The sequence below is a fragment of the Neofelis nebulosa genome, chromosome 15 (assembly GCF_028018385.1).
Source record: "Neofelis nebulosa isolate mNeoNeb1 chromosome 15, mNeoNeb1.pri, whole genome shotgun sequence".
NCBI lineage: Eukaryota > Metazoa > Chordata > Mammalia > Carnivora > Felidae > Neofelis > Neofelis nebulosa.
In genome coordinates, this window is record NC_080796.1 from 37,850,999 (window position 1) to 37,869,134 (window position 18,136).

At 37.6% G+C, this 18,136-nt stretch overlaps 1 protein-coding gene across 1 annotated transcript in view; it reads left to right on the forward strand.

Moving 5' to 3' along the window:
- Positions 1-18,136, forward strand: part of INTS7 (integrator complex subunit 7) — a 93,678-nt gene that overhangs the window by 64,109 nt on the left and 11,433 nt on the right. The window contains exons 14-16 of the mRNA XM_058702115.1: positions 10,141-10,335; positions 10,842-10,972; positions 12,245-12,313. Of these exons, the coding sequence (XP_058558098.1) occupies positions 10,141-10,335; positions 10,842-10,972; positions 12,245-12,313 (395 nt within the window). The remainder of the gene's footprint in view (positions 1-10,140; positions 10,336-10,841; positions 10,973-12,244; positions 12,314-18,136) is intronic.

Sequence of the window (18,136 nt, forward strand, 5' to 3'; positions counted from 1 at the left end):
TCTCCCTTTTCTTTTTGGGTTATTCTGTTCTAACTACCTTGAAAAATCTGCTGATAAATAGATTTAGCAATATTAAAACAATAAATAGGACGTGGTAGTAAATCCTTAACCCTTCCCCCACTTTTTAATATTCATAAATTGATGGAAGTTTATCATTTTGTTTTTGTCAAGTACTAGGTACCACAGAGAAGAAGGATTACTGAATCCATGCAGAAAGGACACATGGAGATAGGTATTTCCTCTCTAGACTCCTAGTAATAAGACGTACTGGCTTAGTACCAACCATCACATGTAACTCCCTGCCCCCTATTTCATGCCTGGAAGCTGCTCACTAAGAAACTAGAGTTTCTTACTTTGTAGACAAAGAAGGAATTATCAAGGATGCTAGCGTCCCATTTTTTACCCCTTTGTGATATCCTCCTATTCAAATTAATAGCCAGCCAGCTACTGTTTTTTGTTTTCTCTGCCAGGAGAGTAAAGGGGTTGCAGGAAGGGCAGACCATTAACATTTCTTACGTTTCCTTGAAATGAGTCGTATTCCAAAGTAAGAACCTATGTCCAAGAGGAGCGTGTTCTGTATTAATGCAAAGATTTTTTTCCCCTCAAGAGTAAAGAGTTTATATAATCAAAATTAGACAATTTGTAAGTATTGTCACCCAACTTTTAAGATTGTATATATTTACATGGAACCATAAAACTTTTGGTACCTGTTTACATATGTTTATCACATAATCTAAACTATTCTTAATGGTGGGCCATCCCAAAAGAGATGCTCCGAAGTAGAATAAAGAGTAAACAGATGTCACAAAAGAGACAGAATATTCAGACTCTCGTGGTACATATCTTTTGAAGTATAATTTCTTTTTAGCTAGGATTAATCAGCAGCTGTTTTAAAAACGGGAATACACAAATGGCTTCTCTCTGGCTCATGATGCTCCCAGTAGCAGGGACTACTGTGATTCTTTCCTCTTGATTATTCCAGGAAAAGAGTGTTGTTACCTATATCAGGCTAATAAATGCCTCAGAAAATCAAAAAGTACGGTTATTGGTTGCGATCAGTAAAATTATTTCATTTTCTAGTTCACATGGGGCTTGTTTATTCAGCACAGAAAATGGTTCCATCCGTGAAAGAAGCTCAGAGAACAGTGAAGCAGACAGAATTAATATTATGAAAATCCTGTTGAATATTTAATAGTCTTCTAATGATTTGTGTGGTATGTGTATTTAATGAGGCTTGGCAGTAATTAAGGATTGAATTCTGACATAGAAAGAAAGTACTCAGTTGACAGACAGAAAGCCCCTGTCTTCATCTCCGCTCTGCCGTTAACATATTATGACCTAAGGCAGGTTATTGGGCCTCACATCATCTCCTTTTGAAATGGAGTTCTTTTATTCAACAGACCATAAGCACTTACTATGTGCCAGACGTTGCTTTGAGGTTAAAAAAAAAAAAAAATCAGGAAATGATTCTCTTCTTGATAACAGGTTAGAGAAGAAGGCAGTATGATCCTTACAGTCATTTGGAACTTTCCACATTTCTGATTGTACTATACCATCAGGGTTTTTGTAAAGATTTTATTTTTATCATTCATTGGGCAAGTGTGGATTTGATACTAGCTTTGCATCTTTGTAACTGAGAAGATATGAGCACAGACGCCCTTCTACTCCTGCCACTCCTGCCACGTGAATGAGCTGATGTGAGATTGTACAGCTCTGTGAATTACCTCCTTCAGCCAAACTAAACAAGAGAAGCTCAACATTCTGTGCTTACGGGGACCCTACAGCGACGCTGGGTAGCTAATTTCCCAACACAGTGATTAATGATACAGTTATCTTGCTACTTAAGAATAAAAATTGTAAAAAGTATTTTAGTTTTCTGTGCTGTGTAACAAATCACCACAAATTTAGTGACTTAAGACCACACTCATTTATTATTTCACTGTGTCCATGAGCCAGAAGTCCAGACATGGCTTAGCTGGGTCCTCGGCTCATATTGACCTGGTTGCAGTCATGGTGTCTGCCAGGGCCAGTCTTGTCTGAGGCTCAAGGAAGCGCAGGGTCCTCTTCAGAACTCACGTTTGCAGAATTCATTTCCTCACAGCTGTAGAATCTGTGGAAGCTTCAAGTCCAGCAGGAAGATCTCTCACCTTCAAGACTGTCTTTTAATGGGCTCACCTGATTAGGGGAGATCCATCCAGAATATACGAATCTCTCTTTTGATTGATACAAAGTAACTTCATTAAAGATCTAAATTACATCCCCCCAATTCATCACCTTTGTCATATTGCATTAGTTAGAAACAAGTAACAGGTTTCATTCACACTCAGAGATTACTGAAGATGTGGATACCAAGGGATATGAACCAGAGGAACCATCTTAAGCATTCTGTCTACGATGGTGGATTGTTAACTTTATCTATTTTAAAAGAGTGAATATGTATAACATCTCCATATGCATTGTAGAGGGTATATAAAAATGTAACAAATATCCAAGTATACCTGTCATCTTCAGGAAGTGGGACATTACCATAGCTTCTAAAATTCATGCATATTCCTCCATGTTTGCAGACCATTTCCTACCCTACAAAGGTAACCACCATCCTGCATCTTGTGTGTACCGTTCCCTCGCCCTTCTTTATAATTTTAATGTGCTTTTTTGTAATTCTAGACAAGGTACCATGTTGTTTTTGAATTTTATATAAAAAGGAATCCTACATATTTGTATTCAACTTGCGTTATCTAAATTAGGTTCTTTTTTTTTTTTTTTAAGTTTTATTGATTTTGAGAGAGAGAGAGAGTGTGTGCAAGGGACAGTGTGCATGAGGGGAGGGGCAGAGTGAGAGGTTGAGAGAAGCCCAAGCAGGCTTCGCGCTGTCAGCACAGAGCCTGGCTTGGGCCTTGATCCCATGTACCATGAGATCGTGACCTGAGCTGAAATCAAGAGCTGGACGCTCAACTGACTGAGCCACCCAGGCTCCCCCATCTAGATGATGTTCTTAAGATTTATTCATCTTGTCGTGTGAAGCTCTAGGTCAGTTTTACTGCTGTATATTCTTATATCATATGAATATTTGCCCCTTCTAGTGTTGATAGAAATTTTCATTTTTCCAATTTTTTGCTAGTATAACAGTACTGCTGTGAACATGCTTGTACATGTCTTTCGATACACCTATGTAAAGCTTTCTCCAGGACAGTCATTCTCAGTTGGGGATGATTTCATCCTTCCAGAGGACATTTGGCAATGTCTAGAGACATTTTTGGTCATCGTGATTTGTCATGGTATTTCTGGCATTTATAGCAAGCACAGGCCAGAGATGCTGCTAAACATCCAACAATCCACAGGACAAGTCCCCTCAACAAAGAATTACTCGGTTCAAAATGTGGCTGGTACACTGAGGTTGAAAACCCTCTTCTGGGGCAGTAGACCTCAATCGAAGCGGTGTATCTGTCCCCTGCTCCAAAGTGTGTGGGGATGTTTCTCTTTGTCATAGGGTAAGGGGGACTGCTACTGGCTTTAATCCTGAAATGCCCAGGACACTCCTGCCTCTGCTAAGAAATACTGCTCTGATATATTTCCTAGGAGGATATTGGCAAGGTTATGTGTACCTTCAACTGACTAACTAATACCAGGAGCCTCTCTACAGTGGTTTACAAACTTCTAGTCCTCCCAGCAGGGTATAAGAGTTCTGTTGCTCTGCATTGTTCTCCTGACTTGGTATATTCTAGAAGTTCTGATTGACATTTCTCAAGTCATTAATTCAATTAAACATTTTACTTACTTATTTTCTTATTTATTAGCTATAAATGACATGTAACATACTGGTTTCAGGTATATAACACAATGATTCAATATTTGTATATATTGTAAGATGATCACTACAGTAAGTGTAGTTAGTTCATATCCATCATCAGCATACATATTTATAAAAATTTTTCTCATGCTGACAACTTAAGATCTACTCTCTTAGCACCTTTCAAACATGCAATACAGTATTATTAACTATACTCACCATACTATACACAATATCCCCATGATTTATTTATTTTATACCTGGGAGTTTATACTTTTGACCCCCTTCACCCATTTCACCCACCTACCTACCACCCCCCCCCCACCTCCCCACCTCCCCACCTCTGGCAACCACATATCTATTCCCTGTATTTATGAGCTTGGGGTTTTTTTGTTTGTTTTTTGTTTTGTATTCCACATATAAATGAGATCATACAACATTGGTCTTTGTCTGACTTATTTCACTTAGCATAATGCCCTCATTGACCATCGGTGTTATTGCAGATGGCAAAATTTCACTTTTTTATCACTGAATAATATTCCATTATATATATGCACCACATTTCCTGTATCCATTCATCTGTTGATGGACGTTTGGGTTGTTGCCATATCTATTGTAAATAATGCTATAATGAACATGGGGGTGCATCTATGAGATAATGTTTTTGTTTTCTTCAGATGAATACCCAGATGTGGAATTGCTGGATTATATGGTAGTTCTGTTTTTAGTTTTTTGAGAAACCTTCCATACCGTTTTCCATAGTGGCTAACACCAGTTTACATTCCCACTAACAGTATATCAGAGTTTCCTTCTCTCCACATCCTTGATAATATTTATTTCTTATCTTTTTGATGATGGTTATTCTAACTGATATGAAGTGATATCTTGTGGTTTTGATTTGCATTTCCCTGATGATTAGTGATGATGAGCATCTTTTCATGTACCTCTTGGCCATCTTTATGTCTTCTTTGGAAAAATGTCTAGTCAGATCTACTAATTTTGTAATCAGATTGTTTGTTTTGTTTTGTTTTGTTATTGGGTTAATAAGAGTTCTTTATATATTTTGGATATTAGCCCCTTGTCAGATATAGGATTTGCACATCTTTTCTCCCATTCAGTAGTTACCTTTTTATTTTCTTGAAACAATTGAACATTTGTTTCATATTTGGCCACTTGTATTTTGTGTGTGTGTGTGTGTGTGTGTGTGTGTGTACGCGCTCGCACGTGCGTGCGTGCATGCGTGTGTGTGTGTGTGTGTGTGTGTGAGAGAGAGAGAGAGAGAGAGAAAAGATGTTTCACAGAAGTGAAAGTTGAAGTTTTTTGTTCATTTTCCTAGCAGGCTGGTTATCTTATTGATTTGTCAGAGTTCCTTATATGTTCTGGATACTAGTTTTTTTATAGGTGATACGAGTTGCAAATATCTTATTTTGTAGCTTTTATTCCCCACTTTCTATCTTTTGATGAACAGTAGTTCTTAGTAGTCTAAGACTTAATGGTCTAAGTTATTGGTCTTTCTTCCTTTATGGTTTTTGTTTTAAAATTTTTTTCCCCAGTTCATGCTTCCTTTACCTTTGTAGCTTGTTTTGCTCAGCTTTATGTTTATTCATTCATTTTATTGTTTTTACATATTGTGGTAATTCATTCATTTTCATTGCTCTGTGATATTCTTTTGGTGACTGTTAAAGCAATTTGTTTATCTTTGATATCACTGGGGAACATTTGGATTATTTCCAGTTTGGGACTATTAAGAGTAATTTGATATGAATATTCTAATGTACATCTTTTGGTAGACGTGTGCATTTCTTCTGAATGGTAGTGCTGTGTCATAAGATATACTGAGATTCAGCTTTAATAAATACCACCAAAAGTTTCCCATGGTGGTTTCCAGCTCAGACTCTTACCAGTATAAATGCTTTTTGGGGTTCATAGTGTTTCTTGAATTTATGGCTTGATGACTTTGATCATTTTCAAACATTTGGCCATTGTCTCTTCAGCTATAGCTTCTGTCCCTTTCTCTTTCATTTAGGACTCCAGATACCTACAATAACTCTTTTCACCATGTTTCATTTTTCTCTTACATTCTCTTCTGCATTTTCCATCTTTTTATCTCTCTATTCTTAGCTCTGTGTATGTTCTTCTGACCTATCTTCCAATTCAGTGATTCTTACATTGTGTCTAATCTGCTGTCAGACCTATTCATTAGGTCCTTAATTTCATTTGTTGTGTTTTTTTTTTTCAGTTCCAGAATTTCCATTTGGCTATTTTATATTTTCCAGTTCTCTGCCAGGACTCTGTCTTGCCATTTACTTTCTTTTAACTAATTCATGTCTGATGTTCTGTTTTCTGGATCCATTGTGGCTTGTGTCTTAGACTGATTTTTCTGCCTCTTGGTTTGGAGAATTTTGTCTTTTTTGTATGCTAGGTAATTTTTTATTTGGTTTTGGACACTGTGGATGAAAAAGTATCCGATTACATCATCCAGAGCCTTACATCTCTTTCTTTGCCCTTGGCAGGCAGTTAGGGTAAGATCACCTTAATCCAACCAAGGACTGAACTGATTCAAAGCTAGGCTTCAGTCCTGGAGAGAGCCAGTACATTTTTGGGTTCTCCTGACTCCTGGGGCATAGCCCTTTGAGGTTATAGCCAAAAGCCTGAAATGTTCTTCCCAGCACCCCCTTGGTCCTAGGAGATTGCCAGCAATTCTGCTCAGCTTCTCAGACTCTCAGGAGCAGCTTGCAAGTTAGCAAATATCTCAAGGGAGAAAATGTTACCAAATGTTAGTCTCACCTCCTTGCATTTTCCATCTCTCCATGATTTTTTACTTCAAAATCCTTTTTTGCCTTAAGCTCTTCAGTGCTTTCAAATGGATGTTCTTAATATTGTATTCAGTCTTCACTGCTGTTGTTAGCAGGAGGCCTGGTCTAAAACAGTCTAGGCCATGATTGCTTTATGCTTGGCTTATTCTTTCAAAATCTGAGTTTATAGTAAGCAAAATAAGCCAGACACAAAAAGACACATGATATGTGATTCCACTTGTACGAGATATGTAAAGAAGTTGGATTTATAGGAACAAAAGTACAATGGTGGTTGCCAGGTCCAAAGTCTGCATTATGGCTTACACATACACACACACACCCTGTTTTTTAACTGGGCTCGTCAGATAGCTTTCTTTTAAGCCATGTTGGTTTCTTTAGGGAGCTCCATTTACAAAATTGGGTGGGGGGGCACCTGGGTGGCTCAGTCAGTTAAGCATCTAACTTTGGCTCAGGTCATGATCTCATGGTTCATGGGTTCAAGCCCTGCGTAGGGCTCTGTGCTGGAGCCCTGAACCTGCTTTGAATTCTGTGTCTCCCTCTCTGCCTCTCCCCGACTCATGCTCTGTCTCTCTTTCTCTCTCTCTGTCTCTCTGTCTCTCAAAGGAAATAAACTTTAAAAATAAAAAAAGAAAATTGGGTAAGTACTACAAGTCAACAGTTAAGTAGTGTTATTTGCATACCTAACAAAGATTTAACTGTAAATGTTTAGGGGAAAAGAAAGAAGGAAGGGGAAAAAAGCAAGGAAGGAGAAAAATAGTTATTTAACGGGGAAGTAAAATAGCAATCCAAATAGTGGGGATAGCTCTTCCCAATTAGCTGATGCCTCAGAGTAAGCCGTAGGGAGAGCTCTGAGTCTGTTGTTCCTTCATTGGCATGTGTTAAATTCACTGAATATCATTCCTCCTTGAGGAAGTTGCAAGGGTAATATTAGTTACATATAATTTTTGCTTTACCTGTTAACCTTAGATTCCCAACTTCTGTTTAAGCTTTAGTTTCAATACAAAGAAAAGTAAATAATATCCTTTATATTCCTTATTAGCATTATGCATACTGCTATAAATCTAAGTTTTATTTCTTACACATTTTCTGTCTTTCATGGGTGATCTTACCGTAAAGCCTCTGACCTCTATGACAAATCTATCTTTTCTATGTTCTTTTGAACATGTGTTATATCTAGCATTGCTTTCCTTCAGTTTAACACAATCCAAGATGCACAGTCACTTTCAAGGTGGCCATCTTATATCATCAATAAAATATTCAAAAATAAATCCAGAATTGCGGTAAATCTCCCTCATTGTAACTACATCTTGCTTCTCTTTCATTTTTATAATGCATGTTGGGACAAGATTGCCAGTGTTTTTTGTCTGGTCAGATGGTCTGTATTTATATAAAAGTATCGTATACACCTACTTGTATTCCTGACCATTGTAAAGTTATTGACAAGCAGTAAGTTAAAAATAGCAGGTAGTAGTTTAAGGAGCAGAGGGGGTCTTATAAGAGCAAATTAAATCTCTAAGGAATTAAAAACAATTGAACTGATCTGTTTGATCTCCTAATCTATGCTGTGTCATGATTAGAACAGACATCCCAAAAGCATGAAAACCACAGAATTCACTATATTGAGTACAATTATTACCTCTAACTACTATAGCTCTATTTATATGTAGCTTTTAAATATCATCAAGGACCTTGGAATTTAAGAAGGATACTAGAGCAGGTGTGTGTTCTAGGGAGTGGCTAAGTCCTAGAGTAAAATATGAATACTACCAAATAACGAAACTTACTATTTGACGTTAAAAGTAGAGAGAAGTACACTAAGGTCAATATGTGATACTTGGCTAGATGGTAATATTGTACCTGACTTCCCTAAGTCAAATGCATCGCTCTCCTGCTGAAAGGATAGTGTTAAGTGAGGTAGTATCTAAGGAGCAAACAGCAGCAGCATGTTTTAAGCTAGTCATATCAGAGGAAAATTATTTTCACTATGCCTCCATTTATTGTTAATCTAGCATATTTTTGGTATGCCTTGGGTTGAAAGCACCATGCTCAGTTCTCTGCTAGAGTAGTTGCTGAGTAGTTAAAAGTTGTCCTGGTTCGTTGCCAATGAGTCTCTGGCTTGACTTAACATTTTTTGCCCCCCTCTACGTAGCAAATGTTGCTTTTACTATCCAGGACCCTGGATAAGTACCCTGATACTTCTCCATCTTCGTTGAAACTTATTTGTGTGTTTTGAACTGTTCTTCCTTCCATTAGCCTCTCTCTGCATTCTAAACATGTCTACTCAGAAATTCTTTTTAGGGGGCGCCTGGGTGGCGCAGTCGGTTAAGCGTCCGACTTCAGCCAGGTCACGATCTCGCGGTCCGTGAGTTCGAGCCCCGCGTCAGGCTCTGGGCTGATGGCTCAGAGCCTGGAGCCTGTTTCCGCTTCTGTGCCTCCCTCTCTCTCTGCCCCTCCCCCGTTCATGCTCTGTCTCTCTCTGTCCCAAAAATAAATAAAAAACGTTGAAAAAAAAAAAAAAATTTAAAAAAAAATTAAAAAAAAAAAAAAAGAAATTCTTTTTAGTATTAATCTGGGCTGACAGTGGGAAAATGCAGCTATGAGACAACATGTTTTTTTAACAGTGACTGTCTAGCACCATGTTTCTTCTGCCCTTATCTTTCTTTCCTCCTTCACCTCCCAACTTTTAAAAAAACTATTAATGATTCCAGTGATGAGAATTTCAGGTTAGAAAGGTAGGAAGGTGGTGGGGTGCCTGGGGTGGCTCAGTTGGTTAAGCCTCTGACTTTGGCTCAGGTCATGATCTCACGGTTCGTGGGTTCGAGCCCCACGTCGAGCTCTGTGCTGACAACATGGAACCTGCTTGGAATTCTGTGTCTCCTTCTCTCTTTACCCCTCCCCTGCTTCTGCTCCATTTGTCAGAAATAAATAAACGTTAAAAAAAAATTTTTTTAATGTTTTTTTTAACATTTATTTATTTTTGAGACAGAGAGAGACAGAGCATGAATGGGAGAGGGTCAGAGAGAGAGGGAGACACAGAATCTGAAACAGGCTCCAGGCTCTGAGCTGTCAGCACAGAGCCCGACATGGGGCTCGAACCCACGGACCACGAGATCATGACCTGAGCCGAAGTCGGACGCCCAACCGACTGAGCCACCCAGGCGCCCCTAAAAAAATTTTTTTTTAAAAGAAAGTAAGGTGGTGATAAGGGGGTTTTGGAAGAATGATAATGTCCTTGAAGTGTCCCTCAAATGATAACCTACCGGTGATGATCGAACCAACCCACATGCTGTAGAGACTGTGAATGTAGGAAGTAAGGAACCTGAATGCTGATGAAACATACAGTTTTTCAGAGCTGATGCTAAGTATGCTAAGTTTTTCTTTCTAATATTACATCATTCCTCTTATAATGTAGGTGTTTGTTTATCCATCAGTGTTAGAGCTCCTGCTCTTATGCACAAACGGTGCCGAATACTTTTTGTCTGGCCCCATCTTGCTCTTATGTTTATTTTGTCTTATATATCTTTTTCCCCCCAGGCTGCCAGTACACCACTGAATCCTTTAAGTTTTCAGTGTGAATTTGTAAAACTCAGGATTGACCTTCTACAAGCCTTCTCTCAACTTATCTGTACTTGCAATAGCCTAAAGACAAGCCCTCCACCTGCAATTGCCACAACCATTGCCATGACCTTAGGGAATGACCTTCAGAGGTGTGGTCGCATCTCCAATCAGGTGTGTCTTAACTTTATTTTCAGTGCAGTGTTTATTTATACTTTAGAGGTTTTTGAGGTTAGTTGTGAGATGAAAAATTCTGAAATCAGCGGTTTGACTAAAAGACATTAACTATCAAATGCTTATTAACTCATCTGTCTTGCCAAAAATAGGCTGACATTTTTTTAGTGGCAAAATGATGGAAGATGTCTCAGTAGGTGCTGCATGTTTATAACTGTATTAGTTGTTTTAGTGGAACTGGAAGCTAAAAAAGCAATGTTTTTTGTTTCTGTGTATTATATGTATTATTATACTTCCTTGAACGTTTGCCATCTTTGTTAATTTTATTTAACAACGTTTGTAAGAATGAATGGAATGGAAATGAAAAGAGTTGAACTACTTTTCGATTTGTTTGTTTGTTTGAGGAGGGTTTTTTTTTTTTTTTTTTTTTTTTTTTTGTGGTCTGTTATTATACAATAATGATAGCATGTTTGTTTCTGGTAATAGATACTTTTCCTTCTTTTCAGATGAAACAGTCCATGGAAGAATTCCGAAGCCTTGCTTCCCGATATGGGGATCTTTATCAGGCATCTTTTGATGCTGATTCAGCAACTTTGAGGAATGTGGAACTATATCCTAAACCGCCTTGTTATTTCTTGTTCTCTGGAAGTATTCTTTTAAATGTAGAGTTAATGCTTCAGATGTGCTTGACTAAAAATATATAGTAGATAAGCCTACAAATTTATTATAATTAATAACTTCTCTTTTGAAATCTAGTATGAGCAGTACAGTTGTACTTTTTAACTTCAGCCAGGCTTTAAAAATTAACAGTGACTCAGTGGTGGCCTTTCTCCACCGCTAAGAAGAGCATCCAAAACCTGGGTCCCCCAGTGTCACATACTTGGTGCTCACTTGAGCTGCAGCGGAAAACGTAACACATTTTCCCACCAGAAAACCATTTTCTCTTTTGCATCACTTCTGTTTTCTTCATGGTGAACAACCCTGGTTCCCATCACCTTTATTAATGGTCTATTATTCCATAATCTTCATTGTCCCTTTTGTTCCCTAAGCCTTCCTTGGGTTTTCCGTATTTTCCTATTAGCAGCCTCAAACCCTTTTTGAAAGGAGGGCAGAGATAAATTGTTTTTTTTTGTTTTTTTAAAAAAAATTTTTTTTTCAACGCTTTTTATTTATTTTTTGGGACAGAGAGAGACAGAGCATGAACGGGGGAGGGGCAGAGAGAGAGGGAGGCACAGAATCGGAAACAGGCTCCAGGCTCCGAGCCATCAGCCCAGGGCCTGACGCGGGGCTCGAACTCACAGGCCGTGAGATCGTGACCTGGCTGAAGTCGGACGCTTAACCGACTGCGCCACCCAGGCGCCCCAGAGATAAATTGTTTTTAAGTTGTAGGGCCTATAAACCAGTAGTTCTGGGCCTTTTGGGTTTCTAAGTAAAAACCTTATGAATGCTGTGGACCCTCTCCTCTCCAGAATGCATTTATGCACACCCCCCAGCAGATTTGTAAAGTTGCAGTAGGGTTAACAGATCCCTTGAGCCCCAGCTTAGGAACCTCTGGGGTATCTAGAGACCATTTTGGTTGTTGCTGTTTTTAACTTTTATCAGTGAAACTTCTACATCTCAGCAGAAGAAAACCATTTCTGTGATTGAATCACAGGGCCTGTTGCTTGGTTCCCACCCCCTACCCCAACCCCACATTAGGCGGCCTCTGAAGTTCCTTCCTGGAACAGAATGTGAGAGTCACTATTATAAACAATAAAAGGGGGAAAAAATAGAGTCCCAAACTATTTGATTTGATAACATTATTGTTGCCTTCACTTAAAATGTGGTCCTCATCTCGACCTGAACTTCAGAGAATATAAAGTCTATGTGGATTTCTCTCTTTTCATGTATAACCTTAACGTCCATCCAGACAGCAGCAGAGCTGTTTATTGATATCTCATGCAATAGAAGCCCTCATTTTGGACCCAGAATCAGCAAGGTATTTCTAATAATAGTTTACATTGAAGTGCATTTTCAAATATGTTATCTTACCTAGTCATCACAACAGTGTTTTGGAAGAGGTTTTACAGAAGAACAAAGAACAGGGACTTCTCCAGTATTTACCTGAGGTCACAGCTACTGACAAAACATGGATTTTCCGACTCCATTGTTTATTTACCTCCTGCCTCCTATTTTTAAAACACTGACCTGGAAAAATAACTAAGAAGAAATTCTTTGAAATTTGAATATTTTCTTCTTGTATACTGTAACTAAATTTTGGTATGGAAAACTGGGTTAATAATATAATTAAGCTTGACATTTTTATTCTTTGGTTTCCTAAACAAAAAGATATTCCTATTTTTGCTTCATTAATATTCTTCTCTCCTCTTCCATTAACTAATTATTCAGGAATGTTCCACTGGTTTTTTTGTTTGTTTTTTTGTTTTTTTTCCCATTATACTATTCTGTTTTGGAATGTGCATTTTCAGGTGTCTGTAATTTCCAATCTAATAAGGCCTGTGATTCCAGGGTCAGCTTTCTCAAAGAATACAATCAACAAAGCAGGGTAAAATTTCTCTACCCTGAAGCATTCACTCACCATTTCCTTTCCGGACAATAGCAAAATCCTTGTTTCTGTCTTAAAATTCTGCCTACTCCTAGACTAGGCCGCTTGGCTATCTTTTTCCCCATTCATCTGATCCATTTTAATATTTTCATAACATACTAATATTTGCTTATTTTTCCTTTTATCCTGTTCTCACCAGTGTTCATTTTCCCTTCAGACCTGCAGTGCTTGTTTTTAAAAAAACAAACCCCTTCCTTTTAAGTTTCAAAGTGTGCTTACACTTTCATGTACTTTACAGAGTCTTTGCCAATTAATTGCTGAGTCAAGACTCACATCACACCATTTTTTATTGTGCCATACTCATTTTACCTCTTAGCACCCAGATATCATTGTACTGTTGACTGGTATGATAGGCATGTTTTTCTCTTGATTGACTTTTTAACAGAGAGATTGAGTGCACTGTCAGCAGGGATGGGGTGAAGGGAGTTATCCAGCCAGCTTACTCATGCTGCTACTCTTTTTCTCACTCTTCTCCGCCCCCTCTCACTCTCCAAACCAGTTCTCCTAGCCTCTGCCCTTCATAGCAGGGAAAAGTTGGAAAAGAAAGCTTGTACCTTGAAGGAGGGTTCTTTGGGTTTCATTCTCAATAGTATACAACTGCTAAGAGTGGCTTCCTCCTAAAACTTCTGTTCTCGATATTATATATTCTGTGCCTTCCAAGTAAAGAAGGACTTGCAGGTAAAAAAGAACCTCAAGAGGACCTCTTTTGCACTGCTGGTGGGAATGCAAACTGGCACAGCCACTCTGGAAATCAGTATGGAGGTTCCTCAAAAAATGAAAAATAGAACTACCCTGTGACCAGCAATTGCTCTACTAGGTATTTATCCAAGGGATACTGGTGTGCTGTTTTGAAGGGACACATGCACCCTAATGTTCATAGCAGCACTATCGACAATAGCCAAAGTATGGAAAAAGCCCAAATGCCCATCGACTCATGAATAGGTAAAGAAGGTATGGTATATATATACAATGGAGTATTACTCAACAATCAAAAAGAATGAATCTTACCATTTGCAACTACGTGGATGGAACTAGAAGGTATTATCCTAAGCAAAATTAGAGAAAGACAGATATCATATGACTTCATTCATATGTGGAATTTAAGATACAAAACAGATGAAAATAAGGAAAGGAAGCAAAAATAATATAAAAAAGGGGGGGGGACAAAACAGAAGAGACTCTTAAATATGGAGAGCAAGCTGAGGGTTGCCAGAGGGGTTGTGAGTGGGGGGATGGGCTAAATGGGGCAAGGGACATTAAGGAAGACCCTTGTTGGGATGAGCACTGGGTGTTATACATAGGGGATGAATCATTGGAATCTACTCTTGAAATCATTATTGCCCTACATGCTAACTCACTTGGATATAAACTTTAAAGTTAATTTAAAAAAAAAACTCAAGAAAAGGAGGCATAACATTGGTATTTCACTGTAGTTTTTACAAAAATGTGTCTTTTTCATAGCCTAGAAGCTTTTTTGGAAGAAGGCATCTTGTCTTACTATTCAGCTTTGTATCTCTAGCACCTAATATAGTGCCTGAACCAATAACAGTAAATATGGATTATGACAGGGTAGATGTTTATAATTATGAATTGTCTACCTCATTCCAACTTTTTAGAATTATCAAGAAGAAATATTTTGAGATGGTGGTTCATTGCATTTTTCTATTCTGACTGTTTATTTGTAATAAGTCCTTTGCACTTAATCTTTATGTTACTGCCTAAAAGATAAGTGAACAGTTCCTGGCTATGACAGAATAAATTGACTGGACTTTTCCTTTTACTGCGAACAACTAAAACCTGGATAAAACATAAAAGTTTTATGTAAAACTGTAAACAGTTAACTGTTTACAGACATTGGACAATAGGAAATTCAGGAATGTCATCCCTTGGTGAAGGGACACAAATAAGGTAAACCCTACCATAGTCTTTCCTTTCTTTTCCCTGGAGGCACTCAGCAGAACACAGTGGTCTTGCTTAGTTGAAGAGATAGGAATCAGGGCTCAGGGAACCAGAAGAAGCTAGAACTTGCAGGACAGAATACAGGGGAGAGAAAGCAGCTTTCCAGGGAAAGAGCTCCAGAAATTTCATAGGCTGTGATTCTTTGGCTGAAGATTAGCATATGTGTACTAAGATACACATATGTAAGGGAAACTGCACAAGGCCAGGCAAAAAACAACTACTGGGGGAAGAATGATGACCAGAAGTTATAAGCTGAACAATTCCTAGAGTTCACACATGTCTGAGAAATGTTTTGAGTTCCACCTAGCCAAATGGAGAGACCTTATTGAACACTGAGAGCATGCAGAAGAAACACCAGAAGGGTCACACCACCTTAGCAGTAGGGCTAAACTAAGTCTAGAGCAGTCTTTCAGATAAGCTTTAAATGAATCAGGATTATATACAAGTAACTTGACTGTCTACCAAAACAAAATTTAACATTCTCTAAAGACAATAAAATAAAAAGTTCAACAGTATAAAATCCACACTTGTAGCATCAGATCAAGAATTATTAGGCATGAGAGAAAGCAAGAAAATGTGACATAACCAGGAGAAAATTAAGTCATTTAGGAAAAAGACTCAACAAATGACAGATGATGGAATTTACAGAGTTGGACTCTAGAATAGCTATTACTAATATTTTCAGAGATTTAAAGGTAAAAGATAACATAATTAGGAGAAAAATTAAAGATGTAAAAAGGACCAAATGGAATTTCTAAGAGCTAAAAAAATACAGTATCTTGATTTTGCCTTTATTTTTGAAAGATAATTTTGATGGATATAGAATTCAACTTTGGGTTAGGTTTAATGGTACATTCGATATTGCAAGAGAAAAGTTCAGTGAACTTGGAAGACGTAACAATAAAAACTACCCAGACCAGACAGTGAAATAAGAAACAGCCTGAAAAAACAACAGAGTCAAAACTAGCCTGTGGAACAGTATCATTTGTACTAATATATACATGTAACCACAAATCCTATAAAGAGGGAAATGAAGGAAAGGGAAATATTTAAATGGCTGAAGTTTTTTAATGTTTAATTAAAAATGTAAACCCACAGGTTCAAGAAGCTTAACAAACCACAAGTAAGGTAAACAAAGAAAACCATAACAAGCCATACATTGTAATCAAATTGCTGAAAACCAATGATGAGAAAAAATTTAAATGGAGAAAGGGAGTGCATAGAAGGGAAGAAAGATCAGAAATCCACTGATTTCTCATCAGAAATAATGCAAGCCAGGGGCGCCTGGGTGGCGCAGTCGGTTAAGCGTCCGACTTCAGCCAGGTCACGATCTCGCGGTCCGTGAGTTCGAGCCCCGCGTCAGGCTCTGGGCTGATGGCTCGGAGCCTGGAGCCTGTTTCCGCTTCTGTGTCTCCCTCTCTCTCTGCCCCTCCCCCGTTCATGCTCTGTCTCTCTCTGTCCCAAAAATAAATAAAAAACGTTGAAAAAAAAAAAAAAAGAAAGAAATAATGCAAGCCAGAAGACAATTAGAACATCGTTAAAGTTATGAAAGTGAAAAAGGTAACCCAGTATTCTATATTCAGTAAAAATTACCCTTCAGTAATTAAGACTAAATAAAGGCCTTTTCAGACAAAATCTGAGAAAACTTGTTACCACCAGATGTGCACTACTAGAAATGTTAAGTTCTTCAGGCTGAAGTGAAACCATTTCCACTGTAAACTTAGAGCCACAAAACAGAGTGAAGGGCACTGGAAATGGTAAATATGTCACTAAATATAAAAGACTTCTTTCATTTTTTTAAAGTGTTGATCATTCAAAACAATAATAACTATGGGAGTTTATAACATGTGGAAGTAAAATGTAGGAAATAAGACATGACAGGGAGGGGATTGCTGTATGATTTTTATGTTTTACATGAAGTAGCATATAGAAAATTATTTGAAGATAACTTGTGATAAACTAAGGACAAATAAACTCTAGAGCAACCACTAAAAAATAAAACAAGCCAGGAGATGAGATAAAATGAAATACTAAAAACAACAACAGAAACAAACCCAGTTAATCCAAAAGAAGATGGGGAAGACAGGATAAAAAGAAACCGTGAACAGATGGAAAAGTAGAAAACAAATTACAAGATGGTAGCCATAAACCCAATCATACCAGTTATTACAGTAAATGTAGTCTTACTCTAAATAAAATCGGAGATTACCCTACTGAATACAAAAGCAAACCCAACTGTCTGCTCACCACAAGTAACCCATTATAAAGACACAGATAAAAGTAAACATAAGAACAGAAAAGTATATATCCTGAAACTCTAAAAGCTGAAGTGACCATATTAATATCATACAAAATAGACCTCAGTACAAGGTACATTTCATCATAATAAAGGAATCCATCCGTCAAGAAGACATAGTTCTAAATATGTACAAAGAAACATATGAAGCAAAAACTGGCAGAACTGAAAGGAGAAATAAATCCACAATTATCAAGTTTTCAACACTTCCTCTGTGAGTAATTAAAGAACAGCTTGTCAGAAAATTTCTTAGGATGTAGAAGACTTGAACAACACTATCAATCATCTTGACCTAATTGACATGTACCAACAGCAGCGTATATGTTCTTTTCAAGTGCATTTGGAACATTTAATGAGATAAACCATACACTGGGCTAGAAAACAAATCTCAATGAACTTTTAAAAGCGTTGAAATCATACAGAATATGGTATCTGACAATTAAGTTAGAATTGACTAACAAAAACGATCTCCAGAAAATCCCCACACATTTAAATATTAAATAAGACTTCTGAATAACCTAACTGGTCAAGAAATCAGAAGAAAAATTAGAAAATATGTTAAAACAGGATGAAAATGAGAACACATATCAAAACTTGTGGGATGCAGCGAATGCAGAGCCTAGAGGGAAATTGACAGCTTTAAATGTTTTTATATAACATAAAAAGTTTAGAATCAGTGATCTAAGTTTCTACCTTATCTGATGCTACAAAAAGAAAGCAAATTAAACTCAAAATAATTTGAAGGAAAGAAGTAACAAAAATATGAGCACTGATAAATGAATTAGAAATAAGTAGTGGAGAAAATCAATGAAACCAAAAGCTGGCTCTTTGAAAAGACCATGAAACTGATAAAACCAGTTAGTCTGAGTGGTAAAGGAACACAAATTACCGATACCAGAAATCAAAAACACCAGACCAAGTCCTATAGCTATTAAAAGCCA